General features: G+C 38.2%; 1 protein-coding gene across 4 annotated transcripts in view; it reads right to left on the bottom strand.

The window, feature by feature from the left end:
- Nucleotides 1-1,836, bottom strand: part of OSBPL6 (oxysterol binding protein like 6) — a gene marked incomplete at its 5' end in the record, with an annotated part of 51,283 nt that extends 49,447 nt beyond the window's left edge. For all 4 annotated transcript variants that reach the window (XM_082001423.1, XM_082001424.1, XM_082001426.1 and 1 more), the window contains one exon: nucleotides 1,735-1,836. In XM_082001423.1, coding sequence (XP_081857549.1) covers nucleotides 1,735-1,836 — 102 coding nt within the window. The remainder of the gene's footprint in view (nucleotides 1-1,734) is intronic.
- Between the last annotated feature and the right edge of the window lie 12,180 nt (nucleotides 1,837-14,016).

Raw genomic sequence — 14,016 nt, 5'->3', positions numbered from 1 at the left:
GTGACCAAATATGGACTTAAAGTTAAGCATCCATTTTATTATGATGACAGGTATACCTTGCTCTACCCTGTTGCTATAGTAACAGATATGGTAGCCATTAGATTTATGGTAAAACGTATTCCCAAAAGGTAATTTTTTTCATTCTCACTTGCATGATTGTACCAAACTACCTAATTACAAAGAGAACTTGGAGGATATGCTCTTAGCTGAGCTCAGCAGCTCCCACAAATCTTGCATTCACCTTCTTTGGATTTAAATGCAGGAGATAAAATATACTGATGCTTTGAACAGTAGATGTCAAAATTCTTGCTCCAGATGGAACTAATGAAAAATTAAGAGGAGATCATATGCTAGCCAGGACTTAACTGAGTACAGCTATCACAAATCTTGTACGGCATGAAAGGGAAAATATTTATCACCTATGAGAACATCATTTTTGGCTTCACTGAAAAACAATGAAAATGATTTAAAAAAATTCCAGACACATTTCCTGCCTGTTATCAAACACACATCAGAATTCTTCTCCTGGTTTAACATTTTAAATATACCTTAAGGTGACACTACTTATATTCAAAGCTATAAACGTTACAGTTTTCATCAAAATTCTCATTTTTCAAAATTTTTATAAATCAGGAAGGAGAAAAGAACTATCTCAGCAGCAGCTGAGAAAATAGTGTCACAGCTGGCATAAGTAGCTGGGAAAATGTTCTTAAGCTACAGCTATTCAAGTAAATGCATACCACAGCAAACAATTAAAGTTCTTTTCCCACCTCTTTTCCTTGTCAAGCTGAAAAGAAGCCAGTACTACATTAATGAAAATATTTTCACAGTATTTTAAATTACAAAGTTGTTACATTCTTAGATTTTGTACATTTCTTTTTTTAACACAATGATGCTAAACTATCTCAGAAGCTGATTTAGTGTTCAAGGCTTCCATGGATCAAAGTTTTAAAACGTGTTTCTATTCTAATCAAATTTTCAGTATCAATCTTTGCATTTGTAAATACACAAGTAACAACCTCTCTGAAATCTAGTGGGTAGTTCTGATACTTTCTGAAGAGATCCTACTGATCCTGGGGCCAGACTGTACATCCAGCTCTCAAAAAACACAGGACAGCCAAAGCTGTTTTGGGGGGAAATAATACAGCCTTCATCTCAAGGGGATCCTGGAGAAAAGATGTATCCACATAGACAAGGATCTCTTGATAATAGAAGTCTAACGTAACTGAACTAGTACTATATGATGTGGGACAATCAGTGTAAATTTGTAGTAAACCAAATAATATTTAAAATGTTACGTGTTTCCATAAAGGATGAACAATATGATCTTTAAGTTGAATTGAAATATGACCTTGTAAAAAGATAATAAGTCTCTGTAGTTAGGTTACAAAAAGAGATATTCACAGAGGACACACAAGAATTTGAAGCAACTGTATGCTTCCAAACAAACCACTTCCCAAAAGACTTCAGAGCATGTTCCCTACTTGTCCATGTGATTATATCTTTCCCGCTCCAGTGCTACACATAGTGCCCATGATGCTTCTGAATCTTTTTCAAACCACTTTAGAAAGTGGGGGAAAAAAAAAATAAACAAAATTGACAGTTCTTGGCTATAGTGATATCATGCAGTGCCATAAACAAGTAAATTTAGAGACAGCAGGAACTAACAGCCATATTATAGGAATAAATGAATCATTTCACCAGATGTTACAAATGCCTAAATCTTTTCCTTACCTGCCTCCTGTCCCTCTGAGATGATGATGAAGAGGAGGCACTTCTATGTGATGGAGTGGACGTTTTGTGAGCTGGAGATATACTCTTCTCCTCTGAACTCATCTTTGCAGCAAACTTGTAGTAATGATCTTGTGCTCTTACCACTCATGTACAAAAAGGCAAGGGATAGTCTTCTGCATCCTGTTTCACAGTTTATGGACAGCCAAAGAGGAATTCAAACTCAGCTGAACTGCACCTTAATAAAGAAAAATGTGAGAGAGAGTGAATGAATACACTCATTCTACTGGTCTACTTTGGAGACCTCACTGCAGCAAAGAAATCTGTCGACAGTCACTATTTAATCCAACAGATCTCCCAGCTTTTCACTTCCCTTCCTAACAACTACCCAGTACAAACACAAATACATTGTTCTGCATTCTCACAGAAAATGCAAGTGGTATTACATTATTTCAAAAACCCCTACAAAAGGCTTAAGGAATTTACAGCAATTATCAGGCAAAATTTACAAATCCTTGACAAGGGATCATTATCCCATCTTGCATAATACCATAAAATTATCAAGTAACTCCTTAGGACTACCCAAACAACAGAAATACCACTAAACACCCCGTTCTGATGAGTACTTCTTAAAATCCTGCAGTTAGATTAAAGACTCTGCAGGTTAGTTTTTAAAAGTAGGTCTCTCTTTCAAAGGTGGTGGCCTCACTGAAGGGGTGGACGAGCTAGTTTCACCAATCAGCACCTTTCAGGTGGTGCAGAACTCACCACACACTCACATCTTGCTCTCAAAGATGACTGGAATGTAACACAAAATGTTTTTACCAGAAAATGCTTTCAGCCACAAGACTGTGGCCAGGGAGTAGTAACCCTTTCATCTGGATGAAAATTTCAGTATATTTGTTGAATCCCGGGTACAAAAAAATATACTGATGAAGGCAGGAGCTACCCAGGGCCTAACTCAGGTTCTCTGGGCTGCCATGTTGGGTGCAGTGCCCAGGTCTGGCAGGTCAGGGCTGCAGGGGCAGCCTCTGTGAAGACAGGCTGGGGCTGCCCCAGGCTGGACACAGCTGGTTCCAGCCGGCTCCACAACAGCCCCACTGCAGGGCACAGCTGAGCTTGTCAGTGAAAAGGTATTTAAGAAAGGGCAGAAAACACCATAAAGGCAGAGGAGGAACAATAAAACAAGTGACAAACAACCCTATGAACACCAAGGGCGGAGAAGCTGGGAGAGGGGGAAGGTGCCCCAGGCGCCAGAGCAGAGACTCCCCTGCAGCCTGCGGAGGAGGTGGATAGTCCTGAAGGAACTGCGGCCCACGGAGCACCCAGGCTGAGCAGATTTTTCCCTGAAGGCCCACAGCCCGTGGGGAACCCCCGCCAGACCAGGGGAAAAGTGTCAGTAGGCGAGGAAAAACTGCTATGTACTGACCGCAGACACCACCATCACCCCCCACGCCGCTCACAGCAGGGGGGAGAGTAGAGGTGTCAGGAATGATGGAGTGAAGCTGAATCTGGGAAAAATGGGAGGAAAGGTGTTGGCTTAGTATCTTTCATTTCTCATTACCCAAATCTATTTTAATTGGCAATAAATTAATTTCCCCTAGACTGAGTTTTGCCTGCAACAGCAATTGGTAAGCAGTGTCCTTGCCTTCATCTTGACCCACGAGCTTTCTCATCTTATCTTCTCCCCCATGCCACTGAGGCGGGGGGGGGGGGCGGATCTGGCTGCTGGCCAGGGCTAACCCACCACAGCTACAGGGGCCATTCTCTTTCCTGTTTGCTCAGCCACTGCTACGTATATTACCTCTTTGCGAGTATTAGATGCTTTCTCACTTACTTCTCTCTACCCAAACCTTTAAGTTCCATCCAAGAACAGAAAAATAGATCCTTCGAGCAGCACAGAGGATATTTGTGTCAATAAACAGTCATACACTACCTGTCAAACACTACCAAAATGCTGCAAGTACATCATGACAGCTCAGGAACAGAGTTACAGGTCTCAATACTCAACAGATTACTTTGATCTTGCTTCATCTTTCTCCTCCATCACCCCCTCCCTAATTTTGAAACAGTGCCCTTCCACATACACTGTGATGACAGCGCACCAAGGGTCAGCATAGCACAGCTAGCTTTAGATGAGTGTGGAGAAAGGTGCTGTCCTGCACCACGTTAAATGAGATTAGGACAAAAATACATTAACTGTCACCTAGACATGACTGCAGGCTCAAGAAATTATGACATACTGAAGACAGAGCTCTACCTTCTCCAATCACAACAGATAATCCATGCAAGAGTATCATCCTGAACCCAGATACTCACACAGAGGCAGCTCAATAATTAACTACATTGTGCCTTGCGGCCACCAGCTTCTGAATACTGCACCCTAACAAACACCCTCCTGGGGGAGCTAAGACCTGGTAATGACTCATAAGTGACAGACACCTTTTCTGCTTGCTGTACCACAGAAAGAGGAATGACTTCACTTTATTAGTTATCAGCACTTCTGCAAGTACGAATCTCATCCATCTCTTATGGATGAGCTCCCATCTCCATCAAGGAGTCTCCCGTAGAATTGTAGATCCCACATAATAACCACAGAGCCCACGTAGCATCCCAGTGGCATAAGTAGGAGGACATGGCAAAAGCTGCCCATGTAGCCTGAACATCTTGGCAAATTCTCTCTTCTTTTCAGGATAACAAGTTCCTGCTAGAAGCAGCCTAAGAAGATGTGTTGTCCTGGAGCTGCTAGAGCCAGCTACAAGACAGAGGTTGCAGGAAGAAATAAACGAGCACATTTGCTTCAGAACTTCAGAGAGAAAACATAATGAAGTTGCACCCAATGGGTGGCTTTTTCTTCTATCCTAGCATGCCAGGGACTGCTGATCTAGTTTAACAACATTTTCATATCCTAGAAATGCATTAGGCAAATTTTAGCCAAAGAGGTGTACCAAAAGTGGTAGCTGAAGGTCTATGCAATTTTCGTATAAATAAAAAATGATATTGCAAAAATTAGAACACAAAAATTATAATCCTAGTTCACAAAGCTGTGCAGAACAGTTGAGTTATTTAATAGCTTAAAGGACAAATTTTCAGTCACTTTCAGCTACGAGGTCACTGAAAATTTCTTAAGTAGAGCAGCGTTCGGGCAAATGAAAATCAAATCCTTTTTAAAATATCTGATCTTCATTCAGTTGACTCGTGGAAAATTTTATATTTAGTATTGGCACAGGAAAGCAGTGATCTGGCACTTCAAGTGTGTTTTTAAGGCTCTCAGGAAGTGTAGGTGCTGTTGTAAGAAGCAAACGCAATGCTAGCAAGCGGTACACAGGAAAAACAATTCTGTAAATAGTTGCCAGGTTTGAGATTCTGTGAAATACCGGCTTTTCCTTTTGAAAGGTATTTAAAAAAATAGTGGCTTGCACCTGACCCAAACTCCACAGTGGTTCTGTGGCGTTGCCCAAACATTAAGAGCTGAACCTAACCAACAACTTGCTCAAGCCACACAGACTTACTGATAGTAGTCTCCCAAAAAAGATATATAAAACTAAACCACTCTCCTTCACAGTACAAGAAGCAAACATTTCTTTTTGCCCTATTTAACAGCAAGAATAACTTCAACACAAAATTGCTATTACTTTTATACACAGAAATTTCTGATAAAGAAACAGTTCAGGGTTAAAAGTTAAAAAAGGCAAGTGAGATATTTGAGAAAACAAGCACTGTAAGCACAACAAAAACATTAATGCAAACTAGCAAGAACTAGCATTGAGCTTTTTGTTATTGTTCTTGCACACTGAATTTGGATTTTGTTTCTCTATATTGCTAAGAGCTTATGTTCCAATTTTGGCTTAAAATTTGGGTAATACATCTTTTTTAGGCCATATTAGAAGAAATAAACATAGTGAAACTGATGTAAAGAGACACCAGTCTCTCTGTAACTAAGATTGAAGGAAACAATTATAAATCTAATTTTTTGGCCACAAATTCAATTTACCAAAATGAAACCAATGTTTTTGAGACATTTTTCACGGGCTTTTTCCATCACTCACTGGCAATTTTGCTATTGACTTCAGTGGGAACAGAAGCAAGCCATGTACCATGGTAGAATATTCTAGAAAATCTAAAAACATTCAAAAACTATGATGTTGGGGTTTGGGTGGGTGGGGGCTGTCCCACTAGTAATTGTGCATTTGTTCTGATGCTGTTTCCTGACTAAGGACAAAACATCTGTCTCGCTGTACAAGACCAATTTATCATCCCTTTGCTTTACAGTAATATGTCTTCAACCTTAAAGTATTTTATTTTATTTCAGTTGGACAACTCCAAGAAAATGGCATTATCTGGCATAAACAAGGGTAACGGTATTGGCCATTGGTTATTAATTGTTACTTATCCAAATATCACTGAACTGTAGGCTGCGTCTTGCACCACACCGACTAAACCCCTCATGAACTGCTCAAAACCACCTGTCAATTTAGGACCATAAGTCGATTCATCCCATCAAATGTGACCGTGCATTGGCTTGCCTCAAAGCTGCTTTGCCATGAGTTCCCAAGGCAGGAAATGTATTTATTACTTCCAGTGTATAAGAAGAGAGAGACTTCCTGGAACATGAAAACCAGATACTGCAGAGAGATTTTGGTCGTCGCAAACATCAACCGCCCAGCTGAGAGTTTTGTCTTCAACTTTTTCTCATTATCATTGCAACTATTTTGGATTTAAAACATCACTTGTAATTTAGTAATCATTAAAATAATTTATTGGTTCTTTAGTACATTCTCTTCTAAGTTATTTACTTATTTTTTATGTAAGGTGATGTATGCAGAAAGGCAAAATGCTCTGCCCAAAGTCCAGGAGAGAGTAAATTGTGTAAGCAGAACATGCAGCGAGGTCTTTTAACTGTGATGTGTAAGGAAAAATACCATGTGCTGTGATTGTTAACATCCTCCAGATGAGGCAAAACATCTATATCTAATCCTATTCATAAAGGAATACAAAATTACTGTATGGAAACTACAATAAGAAATTATTTAAGAAATATACTAAAGACTCTTTACTGAGTAGTTAATAAACTGTTTATTCTTTCTTAAACATGTGGTATTGAATAGTTTTTCATAGATGAGAACTATTCCACCACATTCTTGCAGCTCACCCCTAATATGTTTATTTTTTAGGCTAGCCTTTGAATCCAAGGTGGGGTTTTCCCAACAACTTTTGTGCTTGATCTCAATTGTTACAGCATGTCTAAGCCTGAAAAAAAAAAAAAAAAGTGGAATCCTAGGGATCCCCCATTCTTTCTCTACTTTCTCTACAGTCTCCCATTGGAACATATTTTACTACACAATTATTTTTTCCTCATTTATTCTCAGTTCATTAGTGTTCTGGATTGGTTTGGGATTTTTTTACCCCTGGTGTCTTAAATCAAGTATTAATAGGGCTTAAAAAAAAACCTCGTTCTTCATTTCCTTTCCATCCACAAAGGGTTACTGTCTCTTTTGGTCTCCTTCTGTCTAAATAAATAAATGAAGGAAAATTACATGCTTTATATCTCATAAACAGAAACCTGTTTTTTACACTGTTTTTTAGGTATCATGTTAACCCAGAAGTCCTGCCTTCTACCATCTGAAACAAAATTATTTCAGATGCATCAAAGTAATGACTAATCCAGTACCAAGATATAGTATGATTATTTTTTATATCAATCTTACACTAAATAGTTTGAAATACAAGGAAGCACTGAGAGCTATTTAACTGATTTCTCTTCACTTACAGTATGTTTGATTCAGCATCTCTTAAAAAGTATTTCCTGGGAATTCTGCACACTGGACTATTCAGTGGTATAAAAATACATAAGACGACACTGACTATTCATATAAAACCCCATTACTCTTCGTTTTATTCACTGAACAAACTACATTGTATCTGGAGTTACACAGATAGTCATTATTTCAAATTTCATTTTAAAAGTGAGTATTTTTATGTTACTGGTTAAAATTAAAAATAAAATTAAAAAAAAAAAAGAAGGGGGAGGAATGGAATGGAGAAAGGCTATTTTTATTGGAAAAAAATGTTAGTAGGTTTAAAGGGTCCAAGTGAGATACATACACAAGGAATGAAATTAGAAGCTACACCAGGGAGCAAACTGGGCAGACTTGGGAAACACAAGCTGTATAAACTGCACAAAATAAATGGGCAACACAGAGGAGAGAAGCAGCCTGTGGAAATGAATATTATCAATATCAGAGGTATAGATATTCCAGCTATTTTGCTTTACAAGCCGCCACCGTACAGCAAGTCCATTGATGCTGGTTAGGGAATCTTTGTCCTCTCCCAAAATCTGAGTATGTTCCACCGAGCCTGGGCAACTGCACCAACTGCAGTGTGGTTTGTGAAAAAGGTACTAACAGAAGTGACGGAAACATACAAATACATGACTTGCGGAAATCTAGAGTTATAAACAAACCTGCGTGTCATATAACAGATAAATGGAAGCTCTCAGTGGGTAACTCCAAATGAAGCCTGGACTCAAATAACAGACTTCTGTCATAAATGTTACGGCGTTTCTCACTCTGAGTCTTTTCTGCAAGAATGCCCAGTACGCTTTAGAGACTGCTTAACATCTTGCGCAGTATTGGAGTAATTTGAGAAGACAATTTAGGGTGCAGAACTGAGCCTCTAGACATGAATGAACCAAAAATATGTGACTGTCACTGGCATTATTTCAAGCAAAGCATCTTCACACTGATCTATCAATATGGGGCTGTTTTTCATTTGGGAGGACAGAGGTTTTGTGGTGCTCTGCGGCTATATAACACGGTAGTTCTATATTCGAGCACTCCGTGGAGGCCAACCTTTGTTCTCACATTATGAGGAACACGTAACTGCCTGTTCCTCCCTTTACTGCTGACCTTCTGTGCAGGAAAAACATAACCACCCTTTCCTACAGTACATGAATGTTGCAAACACAAGAATATAATGGAAACAAAACATCTCAGTGCAGTGGCAACGTTGTGGTGATTTAATAGACCATTTATGGGAAATAAGCAATTTGTCTTTTTTTGGTCTTTTTTTTTTAATAAATGTGTGAACTTATCCCTTTACAGCCACTATTTGAGAATCAGCCACATCATTTTAGCAAAACCTCAGCTTTTTAAGGAAATGGCTTTAATCAGTGCATTTTAAGATTTGTTTTATTTGCAGGTCCTGTCAGAAATAATAAAAGGACAACTCCAGATTCAGGAAAATTATTGATTATGTTTGGCATGTTGACAATAGGGGAAAACAACTGAGCAACCTCTTCTTTTTTAATTCAAAATCACTAATTCCCATCAGGAAAATCAATCTCCCACATTTTTCTAGCACAGTTTTAATAGCACAATTGCTTCAGTAATAACTTTCAAGGCTAACATTTAGAGTAGTCATCAAAAATCACATGTCTGAGACCTCTGACCAGTGAATTTTAAATCCTAGATAGATACCAAACAACACTGTTGATCTAAGGGGACCACTGATGATTTTCAGGTCCAATATTTATAAGTAGGAATAAATGAGGTGCCACAGGAAAATTAGGAAATCTTACTAGCACTAAATGGTTTTTAAGGTAGAAGATATTAGAATTCATATGACTGTGTTATCATTGCCCCTTTCAAGTATTTTACAAGCTGCATATTCAAGGTCTGGATAACAAATGTACATGTCTAACTGCACCATTAAAAACAACATTGGCATATACAAATTCTCAATGTGATACTATATACAGCAGTACATACAGTGCCTAAATACTGCCATAAATCACCCTTTATCCCATATTCAGGAGGAACTAGAACCTGGCTGTAGGTAGGAAAAACCTTTAAGATCAGGTCCAACCATAAACCTAACACTGACAAGTCCATCACTACGCCATGTCCCTAAGTGCCACATCTACAGAAATTTTCCTACCTGAAACTACCAGAAAGGAGGTTGTAGCGAGGTGGGTGTTGGTCTCTTTTCCTAAGTAACAAGTGATAGGATGAGATGAAACAGCCGCAAGTTGCGCCAGGGGAGGTTTAGATTGGATATTAGGAAAAATTTCTTCACTGAGAGGGTGGTCAGGCATTGGAACAGGCTGCCCAGGGAAGTGGTTGAGTCACCATCCCTGCAGGTATTTGTGTAGATGTGGCATTCAGAGACATGGTTTAGTGGTGGACTTGACAGTCTTAGGTTTACAGTTGGACTCGATGATCTTAAAGGTCTTTTCCAACCTAAATGATTCTATGATCATGAAAATTGCAAATGTGCTGACCAAGTGCAGCAGTGATGATGACCTGCCTGAGATCACAGTGTCAACCAGCAGCCTCTCCGCTGTGGGGTGACTGGGGCACGGGCTCAGCCTCCCTCCTACAGCCGCTCCGCTGCTGGGCTTCAGCAAAACTCTGAGATCTTGTGTTCACTTACAAGGCTCACTGCGTGGTTAGCTGTGGGCACTCATCTCCTCCACCTCATTGATTACTTTGTTTGCTAATTTAGCTAAATATATAACTAGATATACACTGTAGCATTGCAACCACTAAACTCAGTTGATTAAAAAAAAAACCAACACTTTGCTATTTTATGTCTTGTTTCATATGATGGTAGACAAAAGCAGTACTTACCCATTTTACACATGCCATTTCCTGTAATCTCTTTCAAGATTAGATAATTAATTGGCTAAGACACACTTGTTACGTCAATAAGAGCAAAGTCTAAACCTGTATCACTATTCTTAATTAGGCTACCACTTCTCCTTGACTGATAGTCAATAATGCACAAAAAGTAGAGGAAACAAAATACATATTTCATAGCAGTCATGTTTTACAGCCCTACATTTGACAACCTCCCACAGCAAGCATTTGTTGGAAAAATTATCAAAGAAATTAAAACAAATTAACATGGTGTTGCCCAAAATGGTGACTAAGTTTATTAAATGCAGTAGTTTTTAAAGTCCTTAGGCTTTGTTTTGGTGGTTATGGGGTAGTTTGGTTTTGGAGTTGGAGGGGGGGAATCTTGTGGGTTTTTTGCTTTTAAGGTCTACTTCTGGACATAGTCTCTACATCTTAAACAGCATATTTCACAGGAGACTGCAGTATCAGCAAATATCACTGAGACACTCTTATTTTCATATCATCCTTAACAGAATGTAGTGTCCCCTGACACTTTATACCTGGTATGATTTCTTTAACACTGAGGTATCATTTTTTTCCCCTCAAGTGGCTAGTCCAAGTATGTCTCAATAATATAAAAAGTAAAAATAATATTTTTAAAAATTACTTGTATGACCATATATGTCTGTAAAATACACAATTGTGACAGACTTAATCAAATAGATGGATGAGGTCAGAAAACAGATAATCAGATTCAGACAAGAAGAGGTCAATACAACATCTGCCTTTCCCATTTTCTGCTTGCCTACACAATTAAGCAGAGTTTTCTGCCCTTCCAGAAGCCCCGAAGCATACATGGTAATTAGTGGAGTGCCAGTATGTCCAAACCTCCAGTTTAGATGATAATTTCAAAATAAGCCCTCAACTCATTTGCATTCTCAGAGGACTGTCTCAATACTTAAAGTGACACTAGGATTTTCATTAGGATGTCTTTGTTGCTCCACATTACTCAGACTACCACAGTAATAGAATACTACTGATTTGCATGGCATGGAAATTTTTTGCATACTACAGAGGCAACATACTGATCTGTGTTACATGCGTTTGTAACAGATTGCTGTGAGTAGACAGTTAAGCATGCATACGTATTTACAAATACATAAATACAAATATGCAATATATACCAATTAAGTCTTACATAGGAAAAAGTAAGTGGGGGACATTACCATCCTCTCTAGACTAACATAAGTCTAGAACACATTTAAAAAAAACAAAACAAAACATTAAAAAACCCAACACATACTACTCCATCCCTCCACCCCTTTTTTAACCTGAAAACATTACAGGGGGATTTTTGTTTGCATCCGTATTTTTTTCAAATAATAGATTTTTTCAATTCTTGGGGGGAAAAAAAAGCCACGAAGAGATTGAAAATTTTAATCAAAACTCAGGAAATGCTTTAGAGAATAAAAAGTTTCATGTACCCTGATTTTTTTAATGGAAAAAACCCTCACAATTTTCAACAAGCTCTTTTAAAAAAAGAAACTACTTCTTTTTTCCTTATTTTAGTAATGAATTTTTTTTTTACCATTGGACAACTTGGACAAAGGAAAAATAGATTAGAAGCCTAAAGACTCTTAAATTGCTTTTTAATTAGAGTCTTAACTGGACAGTGATCTAAAGCAAAGAACCTAATTTCCCTTATAAATGAGCTACAAAATGTTTCCAGGAAAATGGTACTAATCTTCCAAAGTGCAGGAGCCTAAAAGGTGCTTGTGGCCCTTGAAATGCATGTCTGGCTGCATTTTACTGCCCTTCTTTTATTAACGTATCTCTTGTTTCTCTGCAGGTTTTACTTCCACTCCCTCACAAACATTACATTTTTGCTATATATTTCAAACCTACCAAGTAAAATTTTTATTCAGAGCAAATTAAGAACTGCCTATTTTATCAATCTTGAATTTTGAACGGCATATCATCACATGCTTGTAGGGAGGATGCCACAAAAACTCACTGCTGTCTCAATATAAGTGCAATTTATTTATGGGAGCAAAGACAAGACTACAGTTGATAGAGTTTGCTCAGGTCATGAAGAATGGAGAGGGGAGACACAAAACTGGCAGATTAGTCAGAGCTTCCACCGAACCGATTTTTTGGGGTGCTAAATGGAAGGTCACATCCAGGAACAAAAACCAGGATGCAGTTTTGTTCTTGGAAGCAATTAGCTTGACAAACACTTAGTGTCACGGTGGATCACAGCTGCATGGGATAATATAGTTAATGGTTTATATATAATCTGTGAAATATCAAGAAGGACTAGCGAGGCTGTATTACCCTGTGACTGCTACTAAATCACTGTGTCCAGTTCTGCTGCCAACATTTCAAAGACATTCACAAATGGGTTTAAGAGAGAACCATGAGCATGACAAGATTGAAAAACATCACTACTAATAAAAATTTTATAGAGGTCCATCTATTTCGTTTGTCAAAGAGAAGATTGAAGGGTCACTGGATGACAGTCTATAGCCCACTACATAGGGGGAAAGGAATTTATTACTGGAATTCTTCTTAAAGGTATAACAAAATCTAACAGGACAAAAAGAGAGAAATAGATACAGTTTAGAAAGAAGGCAAAGATTTATAATTGTGAAGATAATTAACCACTGATAAAATACACTGAGGATTACAAAGTGTGTGTGTAGCAGTATGAGAAGACATTTTCAGATTAAGACTGAAATTTTTTTTTTTTTTAATATATATTCCAAAGCTCAGCCATCACAGCAGATTTGGAAGCAGGAATCCATTTAGGGCAGTCTAATGACCTATTCCATGGTAAGAGTTCAGGCTAGATCATAATGCAGCCTCTCTCTTTCCACAACTGAAACCGACCAACCAACAAAAAAACCCAAATCAACCCAGAAAAAGAGGGATACACTAAAAGTAAGAACACTCTTCTTTTCTTAATCCTGCTCTTTGGTGCACCCCATTACCCTCTCCACTTCAGGTTCTCCAATTTTATCCTCATACGTCACTAGGCATTTATTAAGCCTGATCTTTTGTATGGAACAATGTTAAATGCTCTTTAAGCCTATTGAAATGTAGATTCTGATCACTGTTTTTCTTACTGCTTTGAAGAAATCTGCCTTACTGACACATATGTTTAAAACATAAGTTTCCACGGAAGAGCAGGAACACATCATAAAGTCGTTTTTTTATCTCATTACTACCTGAATTTCTTTGCACCTCATTGAGTGATGGTTTCATTAGAAAGAGAGAAAAGAAAAAATAGACAAATATTGTTCATGTCAAGGAAGTACCAAAAATGTCTCAAGCACTTCACAAAAACATTAGGAATCACACGCAAGGCTGAAAAGACCATGAGATGGAATAATGGCTTTTGAAGCTCCTCCAAAATCTACGATATGTCGACTGGAATTAAACTGAACCCAAGAATGTGTGAGTTACTCAGAAGTAGTTTCCTGACAGAGCAAATCATCGACAAAAAAAAAAAACCCCTACATCCAAAAAACAGCCTTTTCTCTTAAAGCACAGCTGGTTATCTCTTAACTCTCTTCCATGAGTGAAATACATACTATTTCCTATCATCACACTAAACACTAAGTCCTGCATACATCAATAACTAGATATGCTTAGTTCTTCCTACTTT

Source organism: Phaethon aethereus, assembly GCF_964289735.1.
Source record: "Phaethon aethereus genome assembly, chromosome: 6".
NCBI classification, from domain to species: domain Eukaryota; kingdom Metazoa; phylum Chordata; class Aves; order Phaethontiformes; family Phaethontidae; genus Phaethon; species Phaethon aethereus.
This window is presented reverse-complemented; position numbering and strand designations above follow the sequence as displayed.